Consider the following 13,203-nt stretch of genomic DNA (forward strand, 5'->3'; position numbering starts at 1 on the left):
GACTCTTTTTGAATTATGGTTTTCTCAGGGTATATGCCAGTAGTGGGGTTGCTGGGTCGTATGGTAGTTCTATTTTTAGTTTTTTAAGGAACCTCCACACTGTTCTGCATAGTGGCTGCATCAATTTACATTCCCACTGACAGTGCCAGAGGGTGCCGTTTTCTCCACACCCGCTCCAGCATTTATTGTGTGTAGATTTTTTGATGCTGGCCATTGTGACTGCGAGGCGGCGTTTCTGAGGTGGGAGGCAGCGGAGTGAAGCTGGCCCCCGCCTTCACAGAAACGGGGTAATCAGAAGCATTTTAGTTACTCTTGACCGTATGTTGCTTTCCCTATATTTGGAGCTTCCGTTGGAGCATTTCACATATTAATAAATAAAACCTTTCTATTCTCTGTGCTGATCTGATGGGACAGTGGGATCTCTCCCTTAAAAGTGAGAGCAAATTTGTACATTTACTTCCTTTCCGTAACACCTCCTGCAATGCATTCCCCAGTTCCCTTTCCTCATGCTCACCAAATAAGAGAAAAAATTCTAGGCTTCAAAAAACAATGAACTGGGGCTTCCTTGATGGCACAGTGGTTAAGAATCCACCTGCCAATGCAGGGGACACGGGTTCGAGCCCTGGTCCAGGAAGATCCCACATGCCGCGGAGCAACTAAGCCCATGCGCCACAACTACTGAGCCTGCGCTCTAGAGCCTGCAAGCCACAACTACTGAGCCCGCGCACCACAACTACTGAAGCCTGCGCGTGCCTAGAGCCCAGGCTCCGCAACAAGAGAAGCCACGACAATGAGAAGCCCACGCACCGCGACGAAGAGTAGCCCCCGCTCGCTGCAACTGGAGAAAGCCCGTGCTCAGCAACGAAGACCCAACACAGCCAAAAATAAGAACAAATAAATAAATTAATTTAAAAAAAAACAAAACAAAACAATGAACTGGGTCCCAATTACAAAAGGAACCCAAAGGCCAACCTCAACCTTCATTGAAACTCAGGACAATCCACAGCCGCATCCAGGATTATGGATTAGGACCTGGAGCTGAGCTAAACACTGTTTCATGTTAGAGAAACCACAGGGTAAAAGTTCCATCAACTTTTGTGAGAAGGGTAAAGTTAAAAGATTTAGGTTCACCTTGAAAATTGTTGGCCGTAATTGTTGCTAAAAACTTCCTGTTTGCCGTGACATAGGCGTCTAGATTCAGTGCACTTTTACATGAATCTTTTCTGAATCAAGTAAATATCTTTGTCATCAAAATGTAGGAAGATGCTCAGTTTCTAACCGGCTCTGGGAGATTTGGCCACAGGACTTGATGTTTCATTACTAAAATGGGAGAGGGGAGTATATGTGGATAGTTTTTAAGTTTAAGAAAAGTCCGCAGCCTCTGAAAATCCCTGCCGCTAGTTCTGATAATGCTCAGCTAAATTATTAAACTTCTTTCTAACACTGAGAGATATAAGGATTTCTAACAGAATGATTCTCTTGGTACTTCCTCCTTGTGAATAAGATAATTGTAGGATGTTTTCAGTTTTCATATCAACATACTTTCATCGAGGTGGAATTTCCAAAGCAAGAGAAGTGATAAACTGTTTTGGTTTCTGCAAAGACTAAACTAAGTGTTCGATTTGTTTTTCATATTGCTGGGAAATACATCCAAAAGAATGGTACCAATGTGTGCCATAGCTAGTTATTCAATCTGAGGTAGAATTAAATGAGATGGGCTTTCTGAGCTTGTAAAAAGAGGAACAAAGCATAAAGAGATATAATAGAAAAGCAAGGCCTGATTAGAAAAAGATGACTTTTCCAGCTCACACTGTATACTGATAAATATTGTCCCCTTAAAGCTGTCACTTTCTGTGACTCCCCACCCACTCCATCCTATAGAACTGCTGCTCGGAGACCTTTTTGGAGATATTCTTTTGCAATTGCCTTCGAAGTTTACAGAATGTCCTTCTGAAGATGGCAGAAAAATTTTGAACCTTGAGGAAGGAGTTGCATTTTTCAAAACATTCCAAAGTTATGCAGAGCTAAGTTTGGGGGAATAAAGCAATTCAAAGTGGGTATTGTTTGGGTCAAAATGAAGCACTATAGATTAATAACATGATAGGGCGTGGGAGGCTGTTTTATGAATGAGCTATGAGGGTAAGTCCATTTCAGTGTTTGTCAAGTTATTTTAGAGGGTTTTGTGGTGGTGATCATTATTACTCTTCAGACCAAGGAGAAGGCACTGCTGTTGGACGTTCACCCACAGGAAGTCCAGCAAAGCAATTGGCCAAGAATAGGCCAGGCCAGCCGGGGCCCAAGAAGTCAATCACAAATTCCAAGAGCCTTTAGAACCACGTGATCTATTCACAGACAAGGGTGTGGACAAGAGAATCAGTCATTCAGGGCTCTGTACAAAGTTGATACTTATTTCTGTATTGCTTGATTTAATCCTGATTTTCTTTCTGAATAAAGGCTACCAGAGACTTTCTCTCTAGGTGCTTAATGCAACAAAGGAACTTTTTTGGCTCTGCATTTAGCACAGAGAATCCACAGTAGACCGAAGAGCGGTGACACATAAAGCCTCCCTCTGGAGAAACCATCCGAGGCTTGGCCACGCCAGCCCTGAGCCTCTGTTAAGGGGTCATCAATCAGATTTAACCACCATGAAAGAGGAATGGCATGAACTCCCCAAGGTCTGTGAGTGAAACACAATATTATTTATTGCCAGAAACATCGAGAGGGAAAGCTGCTACTGCATTCTGCATCCTTCATATTTAAGATCAATGAGGTCTATTCCCAGAAGATGCCTCACATGGCAGTGGACTGTCCAAGGCAGACAGCACGGGCTTTTCCCTTGAAAAGCTACACGACTGGTCTCAGTTTCCTCACCTCTAAAATGGAGAGAATAATAGAATCTTCCTGAATCTTTCTCCTAAGACTGCTGTGAGCATTACCCGAGGAAATGGATGAAGGTAAGGTGTTTCACCCAGTACTTGGATTATAAAAAATACTCACTAAAACTAGCAGTTGTTATTATTAGGAGTATTGTAATGATTATTTTTGCCTTTTATCATAAATTTCATGGAAACTTCTTAAAAGTTAATGAGAATCACATCATTTTCAGTTGCCTTGCTTTCTTCCTATAAATTTTATTCTCTCTTTTATCTCATTTACTGTCTTTGTAGCTAAACAATGCCAATTTGGTATAATTCTTTCCCCCTATCCTCTATAAAATCATATACTGAACAGATCAGTTGGCCTGAGATATTTTCACCAAGTTTTAAAATATTAGGATGAGACCCAAACTAGGTAATCTGGGAACAAATATGAAGGAGTACTATTTTGCATCAAAAGTAGCAAACAAGAATGCTCTCTTCCAAAAGCATCTGTGAATAGGCCCTTCCACTAGTGTTCATCAAAAATAAACATATCTATAGATCCACAGGGATCAACTCAAATAATCTATGGCCTCACTATCAAAATATATTGGAAGGGTCTGGTAGGCTAAAAAATCCTATCAATGCACAATTGCTAACAAAACTCCTAAATTGGAGTTTGATGTGTTAAGAGGAAAAATCATTTATGATATGCTGAAAAGAAAAGCTAGCATGAGGATTGGCCACTCATTTTCTGAGTGTGTACTGATGCCAGCCCTATGTAGTTGCTGTGAAGTCTTACCTCTGAACAGTTTTATTCTTCCCTGCTCAAATCTCCCCTCCTTCCAACTCTCCCCAAACACCTCCTACCCCCCTGACCCCTCCTCTCCCCGCTCCCACTTCCCCAGTATGTTCATTATACCTTTGAGTCTTGATCCCACGTCTTTAAAGTTGCTGCTGTCCTCTGAATCCCAAGTAGACTGGAGAATGCCCAGGGGCTCGCGTTGAGGTGGCTGATGGCTTCTGGTCCCCTTTGCTTCTAGGAGGCTTAGCAAATTCCTTGTAGCTTCCTCCCAGCGAATGTACTCCCTCAGCTGCTCCGTCAGGCTCCCTCCCTCATAAACATACGGGGACTCTCCTGTGCTCTTTTTTCCCATTAAGTGTCCTGTTCAAAAACAGAAACAATATATAGCCAATATTTTATAATAACTGTAAATGGAGTATAACCTTTAAAAATTATGAATCACTATGTTGTACACCTGTAACTTATATAATTTTGTATGTCAATTATACTTCAATTTAAAAAAAAATTCAATGCCACATTCATAAAAAAATAAAATAAGCATATACTCTGGTTCAAAACAAACCCAACAAAAATAGAATGCCACAAATTGAACGCAGGGGAATGAATGAACAAGAAATTAAAAGGGCACCAATTGTGTTTGTGCTGCTTTCTCCTAAATGCGGGATAAATAGCATTTTATTGATATTATTAGGAGTTAGTTCATAAACGACTGACAGATTTTGATCCCTGCTCAGAACGCCTAATGAATGGACAGAATTCAGAACTGCAGCTCAGAAGCCCTGGGTCTGGTCCCAGCCCCTCTGCGAACTAGCCAGGTGACCTCTCTCAAGTCATTTAGCATCCCGAACCTTCAATTTTATCAGCAATAAAATGAACATGTTGGACCAGATGACATCGAAAGAACCCTCCATATCTAAAATTCTATCACCATTTCTGTGTGCACCGAATTCTATTCCCAGCTGAATGATGGCGTTCGAATATCTACCCCAGTCAATCTTGAATTGCTCCCGAAAAGAAAAGTCTCCGTGCTTTTCTTTGTGTGATTAAAAAGGTGTTGCTCGGACTTCCCTGGTAGAGCAGTGGTTAAGAATCCGCCTGCCAATGCAGGGAACACGGGTTCGAGCCCTGGTCCAGGAAGATCCCACATTCCGCGGAGCAACTAAGCCTGTGCACCACAACTGCTCTAGAGCCCGCGAGCCACAACTACTGAGCCCACATGCCACACTACTGAAGCCTGAGCGCCTAGAGCCCGTGCTCCGCAACAAGAGAAGCCACCGCAATGAGAAGCCCGCGCATCACAACGAAGAGTAGCCCCAGCTCGCGGCAGCTAGAGAAAGCCCGCGCGCAGCAACGAAGACCCAAAGCAGCCAAAAATAAATAAATAAAGTTTTAAAAAATAAAAATAAATAAATTAATTAAAAGGTGTTGCTTTCCTCTTATCTGTAATACAAATGTAGCAAAGGAATTTTTCATTTAAACTTTCTTAGAATTTTAGCTGAGACTGAACCTATAGAAATTGCACCTAGAAATTACAGTTTGTAATGAAACACAGGTTGAAGACAAGTTTTGGCCAACACTTTTCAGCCATATAAATGCAGAATTTTCTCTTGGAGGTCTAAAATGGTCACCAAAGTTTATCATTAGCTCCAGAGATGAGCATTTGCCATATAAACAAATAAAAGTTGCTGTGCAGGAGGCCAAACCACTAAAAACACGGAAATTCATGTATGCAAATGGGGATAGCCTTAGGGTCAGAAGAGCATGGAATTTAAGGTCTGTATTCTTTACATTTTAGCCCATTGCTTGAATATACTCACATTATCTTATTTACTTTCCTCAGTTGATTTTCTCCATTTCTCTGTAATTGGGTTTTATAGCATTTTCAAATTTCTAACACTAATAAAACTATGGTGCTTTTGATTTAAAGCTCACAAGGAAAGAGCTCTCTGTGGCTCCAGTGTTGACTGGCATTAGAAGTATGTAAGGCAAGCATCATGAAAATAGTATGTGGCAGACCTCAGTCACTGCAAATGGAAGGAGGCCCCTTCCCAGCTGCTCTGTCCACCAAGAGAGAAGCCCTCACAGTAACTTTATTGCTTGTGTGTGTATTTACAGTTCACAGGATGTTTAAATGCATATTATTTCATTTGATCCACACTGTAATAAATTTGATGAAAACGAGACTTGCCAAAAGTCACATACATGCAAGTAAAGATGCTGGGATTAAAATCAACTCACAGTCCGGACCCTACGATGTTATACTGCTTTGAAGTGTCTTTGAACTTCCTAAGGATATAAGGCAGTTAGAAATCATTCTGGGGTCTGGAAATAAGGATAAGGTCTGCCAAAGGCTTTCTAATGTTATCAAAAGGAATGGAGATCATATATCACTATGCCATGACTCAGTTATGCGGCTCAGAAAAATTAATTCTGTGTGTATTAGGGAGCCTGAAAATGAGGTCTTCCTGCATTGCAGTGTGATCTTTGCCAAGTCACTTAGGACCTGACACGTCACACAATTTTAAGACTCTATTAAGGACACCGTCCCAACTGAAGCATTGGAATCTTGAAACACTGGCTCCTCACTTATCTGCTTGGTGAACTTGGTGCCCAGATATCCACTAAATAACTTTGCATTTAGCCATCACAATGATTATGTTCCACAACTTCCCAGGAAGTAGCAAATCATTTGGCTTTATATATATGGAGGAAATTGAATCATGATAATGGGAAAGTGGGATTAGAATCTGATGCTCCCAGTAATGACCTCAGTTGCTCTTGTCCTCGGTCATTGCCTATCATCTGGTTAGGATGCTGGAAATGAGAAAGGCGTTATTGGCAATGAAGCAGAGGGATGATGGAGATGTTTTTACAAATAACTTCATTTTTGTCATGCTTGAAGAATTCTGTGACTTTTCTACAATGGAAGGCTAAAATGGGCCTCCATTCTGTGGGTGATTTAACATAGATCTTTGGGACCTTGTACTGAATTTCAGTATTTGCATATTTGGTGGACGGGTGTTCAGACTCCCTCCCCTAGACCACAGATGTTTTTCTTTTTTCTAAGGAAAGTGCGCCATCTATAACATCCCAGGGAAGCACACGTTCCCTGGGTCCTAATGCACTTCTTAGCTAGCTGCCGTCAACCAAATAATCGTCTCCATGGCAACGTGGACGATATGCCCACTTCCATCTCTTCTCCCATCATCATTTGTTATGTATCCATATAATAATAATGGAGATCAAAAGATAGGCACTTAAAAAAAGAAAACCTTGCCAGGGGTGGGGGGGGGAAGCTTTTGTCCTTTTTAATCACTTAAAAATACCACTAAAATGGCAGGTTTGCAACAGAAAAGAATTTTCTTGAGCTCCATACTTGAAGATTATCCTAACTTCAGAAAATATCCATTAAGACAGAAAGTGTTCAGTATTAAGAGCTAGTTTTTCTGGAGTGATACTTCAGCTGTATTTCACAGTAGCTTGGGTAGCACAATCACGTAAAGCCATTCTGCAGCTGAACACTGGTGCTCAGCATTCAACCCTCCACGGCACGCTCCACATCAGAGTTAGAACCACGACCAGAAACATTTCATGGGTGCACAGGGGATAGTTACCAGTTTTAGTGTTGACCTATATTTTCATCGCACACAAAACATTTCCATGAACATCGAGACAGATAAGAATTGGTTACGTTTTCAGTCTGTTAACTTGTTTTTCCATGGAACTTGTTTTTCCATGGCCACATCACGTTTCTCTCAGCTGGAAGAAGCAATTCACTTAACAAACCTGCAAATTTCTGCTGACAGCTTCTTTAGGACAGCAATATGTAGCTTTCGTTTGCATTAATTAAAACTAACCTCCATGTCTTCAGTGATTGAGGAGGACAGGCATTTACTTAGAGCAGAAAGCTCAATTTAAAATCTAACATGGCATTCATGCTTGTGAATGCTCACATTCCAACAGAGGGCATGTCCACCCAAAGCAAACTTTTGCTCAACTGCAACGTCATTTTCAATCTAAATGCGATTTTCTATGTCACCTCCCTCTTCTCCTTGTTCTTCATCAACTCTGCACAGTTAGTCAAGGGAGAAAAAGGAAAAAGAGTGTGTTCAAGAACAATAAGAGAATAAGACAATTTGGGGGTGTCACTGGACAGTACACTCTGGGGCTGGGAATGCCCAAGTACCACCATGAAGGGTGATTAAGTGGCTGACCTGGGGACTGATGTTCTCTGGAACCACAGTAATCAGGGTTGGCTTGCATCAGAAATACCATGGTTACAGCTTCCCAGCTAACTCTCTTGGCCTGCGTTTAGCCTGCAAGGGTTACCTTAACAATAAGTCTTTTTAGTACAAAAACATGGATGAGCAAAAAGAGGCTGGAAGTCTGGAAGTTTCATTCTACCTTCCCAGCCCACCGGCTGCTGGCCGCACTGGACAATGACCGCTTGATCTAAACTCCCAGGAGCCCTTTTTAAGTATCGATTCTAGGTTTGGCTTCTTTAACATCTTCTAAGTATCCTTCTCTCTGGAAGTGCAAGGGTTTTCACCCATCCCAACCCTTCCTCTCTATACCAGGCTCCTGGGTTCCGGGTGTCCCTCAAAGATGACAAATACTTTCATCCCTGGGGTTGCCAAGACTTGGCAAATGATTCTTTCAGTAATAATGAAAACTAGTCTATTGCAACCCAGAGCGCTTCATTTCTCTGAGGGAAACCTACACAACGCACAGGAGCTGAGGACGTGCAGTTCTAGCTTCACCCATCTTCTAAATTCATCCTAGTCTTCACGCCGAGAGTCTGTAAATCCTCTGAGAGTTGAATTAGCAAGTATCTTTCCAACACACCCTCCGCTACTTCTAAGTAGATGACTAAGGAAATCGTGAAACACACACACACACACACACACACACACACACACACACACACACACACACACACCCCGCCTTAAATCTCTCTAGGGACCGACCAGCTTCCCGGGAAATGCTAGGGTTGTCGTAGATGGCTGTGTGGGGAGCTGTCTGAGGAAGTCGAACGCTTGGCACCATTTGCCAGAGGCTCTGCTCGGCGCCGCCCAGAGCCCCGGGGTGATGCTGGAGCAGCGAGAAGCAGCGGGGCCGCTACCTGCCTCCCAGCTGCGGGGAAGCAGCGGGTGCGCGCTCCGCGGCCCGCGACCCGGTCCAAGCCGCTGCGGTTCCGGGGGCCGGGACGAGCGAACCTCCAAGCCCGTGCCTGGAAAGCAGGACTTGTAGGCAGGGGAAAGAGGGAAGGAGCTAGGGGAGAGGGTGAGGTCTCGGGTCAAGAGAGGCGGAGAAAAGCGAGGACTTAGGGGACAGAGACCCGGGATCAGCGTGGAGACCAGGTGTGATTCCCGGAGCACCGAGCCTGCCGGATGGAAGGAGGGAGGGTTGGGCAAAGGGCAAGGAAAAGAAAATCGCTGCAAGGCAAAGAAGGACTGAGGAAATTCAGGCGAGCCCCAAATAGAGGTGGGATTCAGGCGCTGCTTGCCGAACAGATTTGAAACCCAGGGTGGGCGCTGCGCCCCGCGTCCCACACCTGTGGCTTTGCCGGGGCGTAAAGGCGCAGCCGCCAGGCTGGACCAGCCCTCCGAGACGCGCTCGGGGACCCAGCTCCTCAAAGTTGCTCAGGGAGAGAACCGTGCCAGACACGGTTGTGATTAGACGGATAAAAGGAGCTGCTGGGAGATGCGGAGCGGCGGTGATCTCCGCGTACGGTTGGGATTTTGGAGAGCTGCGTGCTGGCTCGGGTGTCCTGGGGTGGGGGGAAGGGAAGAGAGCGGGAAAGGACCGAGGGACCAGCCGGAGGCTGCCGAGGGACCGACGGCTTCCTGGGATACTGAAGGGCAGGGTGGAGTTTTGGGAGAACGGGGTTGGCGTCCGAGCAGAAAGGTCGGAGCAAACCCAGCCCCCAACGCAGAGCCGCAGAAAAGCTGAGAGATGGGGAGACTGGCCCCCTCGGCTGGCTGCTCCCGCCAGCACTAGAGCGCGCCGGACACTCACCCACCGCCCAGTGGTTGCCGCGCGGGTACATCTTGGCCAGCACGGTCCCTGCGCCCGCCGACACCGGGGCGGCCGGCGCCCGGGGCGCCTGGCAGAGGACCAGAGCCAGCAGGACGAGCGCGAAGTCGCGGCCGCGCATGGTCCCGGCGGGAAGCCCTCGGAGCGCCGCGGCGAGGCTGGGCGGAGAGCGCGCTTTCACCGCAGAGGCGACACGGAGGACCAGGACCTCAGAGGAGCGCCGCCGCCGCCGCCGCCCGCGCCACTGCTGCAGCCTCCACGACGCCCCGACTTTATATGCAAGCCCGGGCGGGGGGGCGGGGGGGCTCCTCCGCCGCCGACCCCAGCGCTCTGACGTCTCCCTAGAGCGAGCCGGAGCGCTGGGACGACGGTCTCCGAAAATCAGGCATCTTCCTGCCGAGTGCTGAAAAGGCTGAGCGTACCTTGTCCCCTCTCTCTCTTCCTCGGAGTCCCGTCCGCCTTCCTCGCCCTGGGTTAGGTCTTCCTATCCTCGACGCCTTCGCTCCAGCACAATTTCGGGGACTCCTCCCTCCGCAGCCTCACCGGGGCGCCTCCCGCCTTAGCTGCCTTCGGGTCCTGCAAGGCGGAGCAGTGACCCCGCGGCCTGACCCCAGGGGCGAGGGGCGCAGCTGGGGTGGGGGAGATAGAGAGGGATGTGCGCCAAGGATGGAGGCTTTTAGGCTGGGCTTTGCTGGAGGGGACCGGAGCCCGGATTGCAAAGGACCTCTGATTCTCAGACTTTCCCCCTTTGTGGACCATCTCCCTCCTCGCGGTCCCTGCCCACGAACCTCCCGACCTTTGCCTGCCTCCCACAGGGCGCCGCCGCTTCTCCGCCGCCAGTAAGACCCTCACCCCACCTGGGGTTTCGGAGGCGTCCCTGCCCATTTGTAGGGTGCGACGGAGGCTGGAGCAGGAAAGGCATGTAACGTGATCCGAGTTAACAATACTAACAATAGTTTTACTATACTCCTGGGTCCTTGCACCAGCATACGGCACCCACGTAATAGATGAAGCATTTGTGGCAATTTCCCTAGGCTGCCTCTACCAGAAAGCTCAAACTGTCCCTAAACTGCCATTTACACACTTCTCTAGAGCTGCCCAACCTTCCCCAGCTCCTTCTGTTCTCAGATATGAGGAATGGTCACCGGCCCAACCCCCGAGGTTCTCAATGCCATGGATACAAAGGGGGTGGGCACCATAGCAATGCAACAGTGAATAGAAGCTGGTAGGACGCTGTTGCCCACGATTCGGCTGTCAGAGCTGGGGGTGTGCTGGCGCGCTCCTGCGTGCCTATTCCTCACCGAGTGCTGGTGAACGGCCTCGCTGGTTCCTGCTGGTGTTCCATGTCAGAACTGGGCGTTGATACCAATTAGGTTGAAATCATACATCTTTCGGGATATCTGGTGATTCAGTACATCTGTGCCGTTCTTAGAGGATATGTGCATATTGCATGACTGAGTATTCTCGGGCTTGGAAGAGTATTTCCATGCATGTGTCTGGCTAGAAGGTTAAATGCTAATTTCAAGATCACTATTATTAGCCAAGCGATAGAGTAATACTATCCTGAGGGAATACCCCGGGTGAAAATCAAGGGGAAAAAAAGCCTACAATTGGCTTGGACTCCATCCTTCCGGGTTCCCAGGCTCTGCTCATTAGTAGGCAAATGTTCCACAGTCAGGTGATCATCCGTAGGCTTACCACTTCCCACTTGGCAGTGAGCTTGCAGGAACACAGGGACTTGGTCTTGTTCCCCTGTGTGTCTGCAAAGAGCCTGGCTCACAGTGGTGTTCAACAACGATTTGATGAATGAACAACTAACCTAAGAAATGCTTGGATCTAAATGGCTTTTGCAACCTTGGGCCTTTGGAGGGGCATTAAACCTTTAGCTCTCCAGACTAAGTTATAGAAAAATGTCCTTTCCCCTTAGTTTAATCAAGATTATTTTAGAATCTTTTAATGAAGTTTTTCCCACTATGAAACCAAGGGAAAACTACTGTAAATACAATGAAGTGTGGGAACAGCTCTACAGAAAGTGCAACTCTCCTGCAAATTCAGGCAACACACTCTTGGGTCTATTGCAGACCAGGAGCTACCCAGGTTCCTCCATTCACTTCAGCTCTTGCTCTAAGCACCCTAGTCTACAGGCTTTCTGCACCTGGTCTCGGGCTTAGACTTGTCATTTGCTTTGGCATCCCACAAGGGCAGAGAGTGTGTCAGTCTTGCTCAGGGCTGAATCCACAGCGTCTGACCCAGTCCAAGGTACAGAACAGGGACTCAAGAGATGTGAATGGCTGCATTGTCCTCCAGGTATAGCAGCCTGAGACCAGTCCTCTAACCAGAAAAGACAATGGATTGTTACAAGTTAGAGAAAGAAACCATTGCAGGTTTCATTCAGCCAGTACTGAATGAACCACAGTAGATCCTAGCTGGGTATCTTTTCATATCGCTTTTAAAATCTTAAGCACAGCCCTGCCAGATAGGGATGTCTTGTTCCTCTTTTTTGTTATAGTCTAGCGCTCTGTTCCACGTAGATATTCAGGAACCCAGGTTCATTCCATCTTGTGCCTCTACCCCTCCCTAGTGCTCTGCTCCTCAAAGGGATGCTCTGCAAGGAGATAAGGAGCTTGTGGCAGCATGTAAATCAATGCATTGCTTCCTTCATCGAGAATATCTTGCTTTGTCAGCTGAACACTGTGTTTAATGATTTGTGTTTAGTGCTGTTGATTTGCATTCTGGCATAAACTCTTTATCTTGTTGTGGATGGGTTACAAACAGTTCAAGGATGAGCAGCTGATGCATGGACCACACTTAATTAGCAGTGTCCTAAGTGTACTGTCCCTGCCTGCATGGCCTAGATAGCAGCTGGCACGACAGGGCAAATGGGGAGGCACGCCACTCTCTTAATGTACCAGCCCAAATGTACCACTCATCTTTTCTGCTCATATTTTATTGGTAAAAACTCAGCCACAGGGTCACAGGGAGCTGCAAGAGAGGCTGGGAGTTATAGCCCTGATAATCAGTCAGGTGCCTGGCTCTGATTGCACCACTGCGGAAGAAGGAGTAAGTGGAGTTTGATGGACGGTTGATAAACTGCCAGAACCAGCCTAGTGTGCCTCAGGCATGTGGAGATCTTACAAATTCTATTTAATAAAGTAAAACCTCCCCTCATGGGGAGGAAAGACTGGGTCTCCAGCCCATCTCCTCTGCCCCAGAGTTCTACGTCCCTTAGAGAATCTCTTGCTAACTACCATACCAGCACCCCTTAGGCTCAGTGGGGCATTGCACCCTCTTATCACTGTGGCACAAATTAGGGTCCCCCTTCGTTGGATTCCCCATTTGGGAACGTTTAGTCTAGTCTTTCTATAATAAATGGATCTTAACCCTTTAGCTATTTCCACAAAAGATCTATGTAGCCAGCAACCATGATATTTCAGTGGCATTTTTTGCACCTATGTGGGGTGGGCTGGGATCCTGGCCTCCTGTCTTCCACTTCTGCTGTAAACT

At 46.6% G+C, this 13,203-nt stretch overlaps 1 protein-coding gene across 3 annotated transcripts in view; it reads right to left on the minus strand.

Moving 5' to 3' along the window:
- GRP (gastrin releasing peptide) overlaps nt 1–9,822 on the minus strand; it is a 14,757-nt gene extending 4,935 nt beyond the window's left edge. For 2 of the 3 annotated variants that reach the window (XM_082417990.1, XM_082417989.1), the window contains exons 1-2: nt 9,682–9,822; nt 3,781–4,023 (exon numbers count right to left, since the gene is read on the minus strand). In XM_082417990.1, the coding sequence (XP_082274116.1) occupies nt 3,781–4,023; nt 9,682–9,820 (382 nt within the window). In that variant the 5' untranslated portion in view covers nt 9,821–9,822. The remainder of the gene's footprint in view (nt 1–3,780; nt 4,024–9,681) is intronic. The other variant, XM_082417991.1, reaches the window with a different exon arrangement.
- Nucleotides 9,823–13,203: the final 3,381 nt, after the last annotated feature.

This window comes from Balaenoptera physalus (assembly GCF_965194825.1).
Source record: "Balaenoptera physalus genome assembly, chromosome: 12".
NCBI lineage: Eukaryota > Metazoa > Chordata > Mammalia > Artiodactyla > Balaenopteridae > Balaenoptera > Balaenoptera physalus.